Source organism: Miscanthus floridulus, unplaced genomic scaffold (genome assembly GCF_019320115.1).
Source record: "Miscanthus floridulus cultivar M001 unplaced genomic scaffold, ASM1932011v1 fs_109_1_2, whole genome shotgun sequence".
Lineage (NCBI taxonomy): Eukaryota > Viridiplantae > Streptophyta > Magnoliopsida > Poales > Poaceae > Miscanthus > Miscanthus floridulus.
In genome coordinates, this window is record NW_027096198.1 from 26,901 (window position 1) to 39,608 (window position 12,708).

Sequence of the window (12,708 nt, forward strand, 5' to 3'; positions counted from 1 at the left end):
TTAATACTTCATGCATGCGTCCAAAGATTCGATGTGACGAGAAATTTTGAAAATTTTAACATTTTGGGGTGGAACTAAACAGGGCCTCACCCAATGGAAAAGTGTGCTTCCTGCTAACCCCTGGTCATTAGTTGTGCACAGCAAGTTGCTGTTGGCGGCTTTAAAAAATTAGTGCCTGGATCAACGAGTTGACTAAGGGCCATCACTTGCCCTCGAGTGTATAATTATCAGTGAATATTTCCTTAATTTTTTTATAGGTTCCTTAATTTCTTATCTTCACAGAAAAGGAAGGAGGCAAGCAGCCTCTGTTTCCGTGACGAGGTCACCGTGACTTGGGGATTTGGCGAGATTTGTTTTCTTTTTCCTACGTCAATTAATTAATCAATTAGTCTAATTTTTTTTAAAAGAATCAAGGACTCAAATTTGTTTAAGATATTACGTAAAGAATGTACGGTAGCATTGTCCCGAACTAAAACCTTTGCACTTTGCAAATCAATAATGTCATGACAAATGGAAATAAATCTTCTATTATATTCAGACAATTTCATGCATCTTCGGTTTCACCGATGTAAGATGCAACAACTTCAACTGAGTCTTTGTTATTCTGATGAAACAAGCATGTGCCCAACAAGATGACACTATTCACAGCGCAAAACCATGGCCCAATATAAACTCCGAACAACTGAAGATTGATTGTGTAATACTCCTACTCACCCAATGGAAAAGTGTGCTTCCTGCTAACCCCTGGTTATTAGTCGTGCACAGCAAGTTGCTGTTGGCGGCTTTAAAAAATTAGTTCCTGGATCAACGAGTTGACTAAGCGCCATCACTTGCCCTCAAGTGTTTATTCGCTCTGTTCGCTTCCGTACTTTTTCAGCCAACGAATAATATTTTTTTCTTATAATAAATCAGCTAATAGTATTTTCAGGCATGGCTTATCAGCCAAACGAACAGGGCTATTATTGAGCAAGATAATCCTATTCGACGATCGCAGGTTTTTATAAACCATGGGTAGCAATCAAATGCAAGCTAAGGTCAGGTGGCAGCGATACCGTCATAATGCAGCGAAGTTGTGTTTACTCTATCTTAGAACAGGACAATCTTGTCAATCAAGCCATTTCGTAGCTATCCGAATGAGCTGTCTATATATTATTATACTAAAAGTTGATACCCTTGTATGTCAATGAGTAAATATCATCGGATCACCATTCTTCGATGAAAACAAAGCCTTAGTGGCAACTGTCAAAGTGCCAAATATTGAAGTGTGTATCGTCTTACTGGTTTTGACAACTATTCAAGGGCCTGTTTAGATTCATTACTATTAAGCTAGTCAATAGTTAATCGCTGCTAATTTTTAGCTTGCTAATTTTTAGCAGAGGTTTTTTAGATCCACCTACTAATAAGTGGTTGGATAGTGAGTTCAGGTATATATATAAGCTATTAGCACCTATTAGCTAACCTGCTAACTATTAGCTGGAGGGCTGCTAAATATTAATCTATTTAGATCCACTAGCACTAATTTTAGATGCTAATTTTTATTACTAATGGATCTAAACAGGCCATAAATCTGACATTGCTTGCCATGCTGATTCAAAAAAGCTTCAATTGTTAGCCGAAATGATTGAAGCATGAAACTCGATATCACGTGCCATAGAGACACGATTGAGTTAAATATAGCAACGGACAGTTTCGCACCGGCCAGGAGGAGTAACGGGGAGCGGAACGTCGCAGGAAACGGGCGCGGACTATGGGACGACGACCGAGCGTTACAGCTTGGGCGAGGGCGCTCGGCCTGCACCGCGCGCGACACGTACCGGCGCGGGGGACGGTGCCGCGCCTCCTCGTAGCGCTCCACCTGTCCCCGCCGTCGCGAGGCGCTCCCATGCTCCACTGCGCATGGATACAACTAAGCAGCGCAAAGTGCACGCGGAACAGACGCACCAAACCTGCAAGAATTTTTTTTTATTTTTAACATTTTTTTTGTAAACTAATTTTAAGTCTAACACTGTTTTATTTTTTTTTCAAAACTAACACTTTTGGCCGCGCCTATTTACCTGGCACGGCAAAACACCTGTGTCGCGTCATGCATGGTGGCACGGCGAGGGGATGATGTGGCGACGACCGGAGCGCTGACCGGTGACGTAGCAGGTTCAGCTTCTGCCGCGCCACCGATCTTAGCGCGGCAATGACACGCCACAGCCCATGGCGCGGCACTGATGCACCAAGGCCCACAGCGCGGCAGGACCTGGACGTAGACAGAAGTCGATCAGCCTCAATTGCAATTGAACGGAAGCTGAACAACTACAAGTGGCGTGACGCATTGAAACGAATATGAAGCAAATAAATAAACTCCGTGCGTAAGTTGACAAGTTGTCACATAATATTTTCATTGGTTCGACATAACCAACTAAGTCTACAAGTTTCAGACGACAATAGTCGTTCGATATAAGTTCGACATAACCAACTAAGTCGTATGAGTGTAAGTATCCATTGGACGTCTCTGTCTCTTCGGATTTATAGGCAACACATTGGGAGTGTAGCCAACGTCGGTGTGGTCGTGTTGTCGGTGCATACGGCTCGTACCCTGTGAGTATATAATATGCACGATTACTTATAATCTTTGTGACCATTAGTTCATAGAACCTACGTATTTAAAGAAACTATCTTTGTTACTACCTGTGAGGCTCTTTGGATAACAAGCGGGGCACCACCTAGCTGAGACATGCCGATCTTATCCTACTGCCAAGGGTCCCACTGGTGGTGCTGTATGCGGAAGCCCGGGAGGGTCGTCGTCGTCATCCTCCTTGTTTGCAGGGTCCTTACCAGCACTATGATGTGGTGGTGTACACACAGCGGAAGCGGTGCCTGTCACCGGCTGAGAAGAGTCGACTGGTGTCCTCAAAGAGCCAGAAGACGTGCCACCCGACCGCGCCGGGTAATCGGGTTTCACCCAAGGAGTATCCATGCAGTTCAACTTCTGAGCTAGCTTCCTATAACTCCGCTTCGCCTTCTGCATAAATAGACGTTAAAGTTAGTGTATTTTCTAAACGTATATACACTAAAGAAACATTTTCGGAACGGATAAGTTTATGTTTACCTCTATAAAAGCCTCAAGAACGTCTGGCACCTGCCCTTTAGACTCGTGAAGCCGAAACGCTGCTTCATTGGACAGCCTTGACAATTGTGTCGCCTAGGTACAGAAATGCGGTTGGACAATTTTAGTACACATACTTAATACCAACTGATAAGAAATTGTACCATTCGAGTATCTTATCACGTATCTTTAAAGCGGGGCTCTCTGTAGTTGTGTGTCGTCCCTAGTGGTAACGTCGTACACATCTTCGATCACATCTTTTTCGTCGTCCTCGTCAATCGTCTCCTCAGTGTACGGGGACTTGATATGTGTCCTCGTAGACCTATGAAGCCACCGTAGGTACTCGTCGAAGGTGTGTTGATCGTGTGGGGGACCCACATCGACCGGCTGCCAGTCCTTGGTCTACCACAACTGGATGTACACGTTGTGTGTCACGCGCCAATCCTTGGTCTTGTACCTCTTCCTACAGTCATACCTACAACAAAATGATTGTTAGTTGTACCATACACACATCTAAATTATAGCTTTATTATTAATCGATAACGCATCTGTGTAATTCTTGGTTGGTGGAGTAAAGCGGTGGTGGGTAGCCTGTCATTCTTTCAAACTGCCTGCAAACCCTGATTGGTAAGTGAATCTCGACCATGTGGAAGAAAATAAGAGGGACGTTGCAGCGATACTCGTCTGACTCAACCCTAGTGACAGGACTCAGATAGTCCTATAGCTCCGGAGCATCCTAAAGACACCAATGCACCTGAATATTTTATAATTGAGTTATGTTGTGATATAGTCTACATCGAACAAGACACATGTATGATAGTAAAGAGAGCGTAACCTAGTGCTGTGTCAGTACGTTGAGACAGTCTGTGTACTCCCTGTACTTGCGCCTCGCATTCCCTCTAACTAACTCTGCTTGCGTCTAGATATACAGAGCTGTAGGGAGTGTATCCTGCCCATTCCAATGCTGCATTGAACATGATTGAAAGCATCTAGGTCCTTAGTTGGGTTTCGATAATTAATGACAATACGAGATTACTGTGACTAACGTGTGTTTTGCAAATACAATTAAGTTAGGTCATGGTAATGATAATTAATTGGGCAATCATGGTGGTCATGCCCCTACGATGGAAATCATTTCGATTTTCAAAGGATGGACGATAAGGTTAAGGATGGACTAGTTCTAAGTGTTGTTTAGTGTTGAAGAGACACTTAGAGTAGTTTAGAACTTTGTTTTTTCATTGACAGTACTATTAAGGGGGTATGGATGGGTAGCTTGACCTAGATGACTCTAGTGGGTTAGGTGTGGTGCACACTTATCAATCTAGCACTAGGTAGCTCCTAAAAAGCCCTTAGATCAATTGGAGCAAACTTCATTCACATATGATTGCGAGTTGGAAGTGAATGGAGGGTCAAATAGTGACTAGACGCTGGTTCCGGTGTGACCAGACACTGGTGTAGAGTCCGATCAGTTCATTTGATCAAGGTGAAGTCATTTGGATACGACCGGACGCTGAGTGAAATGTGACCGGACGCTTGGTGCCAAAGTCTGGTCAACTCCAGTAAGGTTCTAGAGAGGGAGAATTCTGATCGGACACGTTCGGTCAGTGCTGACCGGACATTGGTCAGGTTCTATCTACTAACCGGACACTGAGCAGTAAAGTGACTGGAAGCTAGGTTCCAGAGTCCGGTCAACATCAGTAAGGTTTCAGAGGGCAGTTTTTGTGACTGGACGCTTCCGGTCAGTGCTGACCAGACGCTGGTCAGTGTCCGATCATAACTTAACTGCTCGGTGGTGGGGAGAACTGACTAGAGCGTCCAGTCACCCCATAGTGGCACATAACGGTTCGTTTTGAATGAGGGGTTATAAATACTTCATCTATTCACTCAAGGGATCACTTTTGCTCATTCCAACAGCTGAGAAACATCTTTGAGAGTACCAAGAAGAGCAAGGTCCTAGTGAGGTGATTGAAATTTGAGAATCCAAGAGAGAGACCTTATTAGTGAAAGCAAGAGTAGCAAAGTGTGCATCCACCCTTCTCATTAGGCTTATCGTGGTCAAGTGAGAGTTCGTGCTTGTTACTCTTGGTGATCGCCATCAGCTAGATGGCTTGGTGGTGATTGGGAGCTTGGTGATCATCCGGCGGAGCTTGTGGATGACCCAACTCAAGTTGTGAGCGGTTGTGGGTGATTCACCGTGATGGAGTATCGAAGAATCAACCAGTAGAGAGCACTTGATCCTTGCGTGGATCAAGGGGGAGCTACACCCTTGCGCGGGTGCTCGAACGAGGACTAGTGGGGAGTGGCGACTCTCCGATACCTCGGCAAAACATCACCGTGTTCCCCCTTCTCTATTTACTTTGAGCAATTTAATTCTTGTCTTTACATTCATATAATTGCCATGCTAGAGTAGGATTGAAACATAGGTTGCTAAACTTTTGTGCGGTAGAACAATAGGAATACTTTCTAGGCACAAGGGGTGAAGTGGGCTAACCATAGGGTTTAATTATTGCAAAGAAGTTTAGAATTAGCCTAATTCACCCCCTCTTGGGCATCTTGGTCCTTTCAACGATAATGAATTAGCCATTAATAATTTCATCATATTTAACTGCCTCAAAGAATATAGTAAACCAAAGTACTTATAGGAAAACCAGTAACAAGGGGCCTCCCAACGGACCATCGTTTTCAACACCAAACCTGGAGTAGGTAGGAACAACCCCCAAGGTTTGCATACCCTAAGGTGCGACGACAGGCAACGTATAGCTATCGATACATCCATGTCACGACTGCGCTGCCCCAGCTATACACCGCTATGTTATCCCATGGCTGGCGTAGTATGTTAAGAAAGATCTAGCTGATGTTGTTGTCCGAGACGTTTAGGAATAGGAAAGCACCAAAAAAGTGTCAGAGCCACACTCTAGCGAACCTGTCGATCTAAGCCTCATCAGCCTGTGGGTCCAAGTAATCAAAGCGCTCTGTGATCCATGACGACGAAACACCAAAACTTTTCCTAAAATTCACCAAAGAAAATAAGACCTGATGGCTGCAGGAAAGCAATGCAAGTATTAAATAGGCTTGAATTTCTCACTTATTATTTTGGAAACCATGTCGTCCGGTGGAAGAAAGTCAATGAACCGAGCCACCATTTTCCTCTAGTGATCGTTGTCAACTATACCTGTCACTGAAAGTCCCCCTAACCGAAGGCCAAAGATAGCCTTCACGTCCTGCATGGTCAAGGTCATCTCACTGCAAGGTAGGTGGAACGTGTGGGTCTTAGACCTCCACCTGTTATAAGAATAGAACGACTGTTAGTTACATCAAATTTGTTATAAGAATATTTACGTACAATGAAGACACTCGCACTTGTCTACAGCTGCAGTAAGTAGTGCTGGGTCAAGGGGCAGAAGACCGTAGTTGACAATATGGACAAACTCGAGAAAGCTAGCACGCCGTATGTACGGCGCGTAACGCTCGTCCCACTGGTGCACCCTGGTGTACATGCGGGGCCTCAAAGGAGGCAAGGACACCTCTGCGTCGGTGTCAGTCAAGAAGTGTGCTCGGTGCGGATCGTCGTACTCCACCTCAAGAAGGAGGTATAACTGGTGCTGCGTGGGAGGGTCCATCCTATTATAAATTGACAAACAAAGGGTTAGAGTATTTAAATTAACAATATTCAAATTAACATTATGTAGCATTGTAAAATTTGAACTACTTATTGTGCAATACGAACACAATATGAAAGCACATGTATATATTTAAAGTAACATTAACAGACATATTAAACAACTTCACTAGACAAATAAGCAACTTTTATGTATAGCTGTTCAGACACAAAACAACTAGAAGATGCCATAACTGCATTTGCTATATAGCATTCATTTCTTTTTCATTGCACTGTTGATTTACAGTATATAATTTACATAATCTATAATTGGGGAGATGCCATAACTGTATTAGCTATATAGCTTTCCTTTCTTTCCTCTCATGATAGCCCGTTTTCATCCACCAGAAGCGACGGCCTTTCCCCACTCGCTCCCCACATTTAAGCATTTACGCCCAACTTAAAAATACAAATTAAAGCCATGGCTTCGCGCTAGCGAGTACGCTAAAAGCTTCTTTGTCAACTTTAGAATGAAAACGAAGACGGATAATATGGGAAGCTATTCACGGCACCGCGCTAATGAGTATGCTAGAGGTTCCGTTACTAACTGTTACACGAAAACGGATGAATGTATCTATGAGCGGATGAACATATCTATGGACAATTTAGGAAAACAAAACCGTGGTTTCGTGCCGCTGAGTATGCTAAAAGCTTCTTTGCTAACTTGAAAATAAAAATAGATTCAAATAATATAAAAAGATAGCCATAGCCCCACGATAATAATATATATACTAAAAGCTTCTTTGCCAACTCTAAAACGAAAGGTGAAGAATATATTTTACAAAAGAAATTTAACGAAATATACACGTAGAATTCATTGCACAAGAGACTGTTGATATCCCTAACAAATACCTATATGAATTTTACAAAAGCTTGCTAAATTTTACAAATACCTATGTGCGTGGCCGGAGGGCGTGGCGGGCGATCGAAGGGGTGGCGTGCCGACGTGCGGGCGCGACGGGTGGGCGGGCGGTCGGCCAACGGGGCGGGCGGGCTGGCGGGCGCGGCGGCGGGCAGGCAGACAGAGGGAGAGGAGCTCGTGGACGATATTTACTTGAGACTACCGTGCCGTTATGGATGGCGTGGCATCGTCGTGCTAAGATCGATGGCGCGGCAGAACCTGCCATGTCACCGGTCAACACTTCAGTCGTCGCCACATCATTCTCTCGTCGCGCCACCATGCATGCATGCGGCACAGGTATTTCACCGCGTCAGAAAAATAGACGCGGCAAAAATATTAGTTTAAAAAAAATAAAACAACTTTAGATTTAAAATTAGTTTAAAAAATGTTAAAAATAAAATAAAATCACCTGGTACAAAGCACTGCTCACCACCCCGCAGACCCCGCTCTCTCTCTCTCTCCCCCCAGCTGCTCCCTCTCTCTCCCCCCAGCTGCTCCCTATATCTTATTCGTCTAGTCGAGATCCAGGAAGAGGAGGCAAGAAGGCAGGAAGCTTTGGAGGAGCTATAGGAACACTGTAGATCCAGCCAGTGGCAGATTTGGAGGGAGGGAGGGTACGTGCATGGCCAGCAGCAAGTGGTGGGAGCAGGCGGCACTGGACTTCCCGCCGCCGCAGCAGCACCAGGCGGTGCCCATGCCGCCGGCGCTAGCCACGGCGCCAGCTCCCCCGGCGCCAGCCGGTGCCGCGGGGGCCTCGCCCGAGGGCGGCAAGCAGCAGCAAGCAGCGGGCGCGGCGGGGGCCATCGTGCCGCTGCGTCGGCCGCGGGGCCGGCCGCTGGGGTCCAAGAACAAGCCGAAGCCGCCGGTGATCATCACGCGGGACAGCCCCGACGCGCTCCACTCGCACGTGCTCGAGGTGGCGCCGGGCGCCGACGTGTCGGCGTGCGTGGCGGAGTACGCGCGCCGCCGGGGCCGCGGCGTCTGCGTCCTGGGCGCGTCGGGCGCGGTCGGGGACGTGGCCGTGCGCGGCGCCGCGGCGCCGCTCCGAGGCCGGTTCGAGCTCCTCTCCGTCACGGGCACCGTGCTACCTCCGCCGGCCCCGCCCGAGGCGTCGGGCCTCGCCGTGCTCGTCTCCGCCGGCCAGGGCCAGGTCCTCGGCGGCTGCGTCGTGGGGCCCCTCGTCGCCGCCGGGCCCGTCACCATCTTCGCCGCCACCTTCGCCAACGCGGTCTACGAGCGCCTCCCGCTCGCCGATGCCCCCGAGCCCCTCGACGTCAAGCCCGACCTCTCCACCACCGCTACCTCGGCTGGTGGGCAAGATGTGCAGCAGCCACAGCTGCCAATGGGGCCCTCCCATCAGCAACCTCCGGCGGGCATGGGCGCGGGCGGCTACGCTGACCACCGCTCGCCGCCGTACCCGTGGGGAGGCGGCGTATGAGATGAGCGCGCAACCGATGCATCATCCTTACGGCGGCGTTCTTGGTTTTCTTGGTCCTAACATTAACTAGAGAACTAGGTTTTGTCAAGGTAATTGTTGGGCTGGTACTGGTATTACATGCAGCATGCATGGAATTGATTCATTGGAGCCCTTCTTGGGCTCCTGTAATTTCCTTCTCCTTCGATTTGTGATTTTGTTGTGGGAAAATGGAGTGATTTGGCCACAGGGAGCCAAACAATTTGGTGCATGGAGCATTAGATCAGCATGCTGGTGCTTGCAAATTACTCTAGCAAATACAGCAGGTAGGCTGGCTGGAGCCAAGTGTTTTAATTGTGTGGGCTAGCTGTGTGGTTAAATGAGGTGAGTGTTCTTGTTCAATGGAGACTGGTATTTAGGGCGAGTCAACGAAACACACTTACCACTACATCACATTTCTTCTCTTTTGATTTGGCAACGCTAGCTGTCTACATGTGATTAATGCACTCATGAGAAAACTGAGATTCCGTTGCTAAATTATACTGCTGTACGTGTCACTACTCGCTGGCTAGCCTGATACACCGATTTAATTTCATTTGATCTTTCTTTTATTCTAGTGTACATACTCCATCTTTTGACATGCTTCGTTCTCCAAACTTCATGATAATTTGGTTTTGCTTTTGCTTTTAAATCCATCGCTTCCACTTTGCCATGCTCTATCCCACTTTATTATCCACGGTACAATGCACTTTCTGATTGGTTTTGCAAAATGCATGTACTTCCCTAGCTCAAATCCTAGTTAGTATGCTAGGTTGCTACCACATGCTTTGCATTCTTCACCTCTCACATTTTGGGGCCTTTTTGAAAGCACAAATGAAAAAAGAAGAAAAAAACATTAACCGTGTAGAAATGTAAGAATAGAACAAAAGAAAAAAGAAAATCTTATAGTGGGAATGTCTATTCAGATAGACCATAAACAAAATAAAGAAAGAAAGAAATCAAAATAAAACAAGATTAAAAGAGTGGGTATAATCTTACATGAGCTTGAAATCCATGTGAAAATTCACAATTTTAGGGGGTTATTTTTTTTTTCTTGCCAGGCCCTTCCACCCGGGGCGCCTTTCGGTCACTGTGTCTGTGTTGGCTGCTCTTCTCCGAATCTGAGATATCCATTCCTAATCGTTATTGATCTTTAGGATTTCTCTACACTTTATTTATCAGTAGTTTGTTGTGTTGCTTTAATATATAATATATCTGTCTCTTTCTCAAAAATCATGGAGTTGAACTTCATGTTAGAATATCTCTTTCTTTACTAATAGGAATACTAGGCACTTTTATTTTATTTCCCCTTAGTATCATTATTATTTTGTTAAAAGTTACAAGTGTCTTTCTCTGTCCACACTGGTGTTTGCTGCTTATCCTGCCAGAGGCTGTGAAAAAAAAACCCTCAAGACTGGTGGAGCCAGTTAGCTAAGATCAAGCTTAAGTCAAACTGACGAGCCTAGTGTGATCAAGCTCGAAAAGCTTCATTAAGTTTGAGATCAGCGTGAGGTCCACAAATACATTATCCAAATCCTCTATTGCCCTGTTCGCTTAGCTGATAAGCTATGGCTGAAAGTACTGTTGGTTGATTTGTTGTGAGAGAAAAATAATGTTCAGTGGCCGAAAAAATACGGCTTATATCCACAAAATGTTTAAGGCTTCGTGAACTACTTGACTCATCTTAGGCATGACTATAGATCGACTTGAATTCCAAACAAGGAGAATTCTTTGTGTATGCCATTGGCAAAAACTTTTATTGATCCAGATAGATGTGCCATAACAAGTTCAAATCCTAGCCACTATTCATAGATTTTTAATCTTTTTTTCACGCCATTGTTGATCATATTCCGATAGACTTGGCTAATAGACATAAAAAACAATTTTATTTTTTCCCTTAGTTGGACACAAAAGTTGCTCCCTTTTATAACCTCCAACTGATTATTATACTAGTATGCAACTTTGAACGTCTAGAAAATATATTCACTTATGACGTAGGTACACGTGAGGAGTATTAGGTAGACTTCAGCCTGTTCGTTTGGCCGTGGCTTGTGGTAAACGATCATAAATTTCTAGCTAAAACAATATTTTTCTCTCACATAAACGAACCAACAATACTTCTTCATGAATCAGCAACGATACAAACTAGTCAACCAAAACAGGCTGCTTATCTCCACGACTATTGCCACACTCGTAGTTGAACAATAGCACGAGTGCAGCCAACCAGTGCACTAAGTAGCAGCAACCATGCAGCCAGTCCACACACCAAGCAACCCACATAGCTAACAACCTTCGCAGCTAGCAACCCACAGACATAGTCCACAGCCTAGTAGCCTACACACCACCCGTTGCCCGATCATTTAGCTAACAACCTTCGCAGCTAGCAACCCACAGACATAGTCCACAGCCTAGTAGCCTACACACCACCCGTTGCCCGATCATTCAGCCTGTACGTTTGGCCGTGGCTCGTCGTAAACGATCGTAAATTTTTAGTCGAAATAGTATTTTTCTCTCATACAAACCAGCCAACAGTACTTCTTTATGAACTAGCAACGATACGAACTAGTCAACCGAACAGGCTGATTGTTGACCATCTTTATGGTTTGGTCATCTTCGCCACATACTTCCTCGCTGGGCCACCTATTTGCTCATTGTTGACCATCATCTTTATGATTTGGTGATGACTAGAAGGAGCAATACTAATATCTAGATGTTCATATGCTTAGGCCCAGTTTAGATGCGAGATTTTTTGCAAAATGAGCACTGTAGCGTTTTCGTTGTTATTTGGCAATTAGTGTCCAATCATAGTCTAATTAGGCTTAAAAGATTCGTCTCGTGGATTTCGTCTAAACTGTGTAATTAGTTTTATTTTTTATTTATATTTAATGCTTCATGCATGCATCCAAAGATTTGATGTGACGGAGAATCTTAAAAAATTTGGCAAAATGAAGTGGAACTAAACAGGGCCTTACTTAGACAATTATCTTGGTATGGAAGAGATTATAGTTTAAATGTTTAACACACCAATGGTATATATGAGAATTATGTTTTTTGAATTGCAGATAAGGAATTTAGGTTTATATACCAATGAAATATAAGGAATTTTCTCTACAAATAAGCTCGTCTTAGGCTTGACTCGAGATTGACTTTTATTACAAACAAGTCGAGCTTAAGCCTAGACTATTCTCAAGCTTTCACCCTCTAACAAGCTCAAGCTTGAGGCGGCACGCTCACTTGAGCTCAGCTCATTAGCATGTCTACTCCTAATAACCTGTGGTTACAAGGAGCTCTTCTTTAACTTCATGGAAATGAGACTTCCATTTTTTTTGGGACGAAAGGAATACATTTTGAACTACAAATAAGGCTAGCTCTTAGGCAAGACTGAGATGGTGAAAATTGTATTTGCATATTCAATCTCACCTGAATAACAACCTAGCAACGTCTACTTGGAATTCTTGTTTCTATGTTTACCTATAAAATTAGGTTGTTTTTTTTTTTACAAAATTCATGCATGATTTCTATAAAATTCCTAAAATGCGTGCTGAGTAGATATTCTTCGGGCTAGTCTTGTTCTGCTTTTATGGTAAAGCACCACTGTATCG

At 44.7% G+C, this 12,708-nt stretch overlaps 1 protein-coding gene across 1 annotated transcript; it reads left to right on the forward strand.

Moving 5' to 3' along the window:
• Positions 1 to 8,223: 8,223 nt before the first annotated feature.
• On the forward strand, positions 8,224 to 9,327 carry LOC136530338 (AT-hook motif nuclear-localized protein 27-like). Its single transcript, XM_066523096.1, has one exon. The coding sequence runs from the start codon at positions 8,276 to 8,278 to the stop codon at positions 9,089 to 9,091; it is 816 nt and encodes a 271-aa protein (XP_066379193.1). The 5' UTR covers positions 8,224 to 8,275; the 3' UTR covers positions 9,092 to 9,327.
• The last annotated feature ends 3,381 nt before the right edge of the window (positions 9,328 to 12,708 follow it).

Bases quoted from the DNA above. Each gene is read 5' to 3' on its own strand.
- LOC136530338 (XM_066523096.1), top strand. From the start codon at position 8,276: ATGGCCAGCAGCAAGTGGTGGGAGCAGGCGGCACTGGACTTCCCGCCG.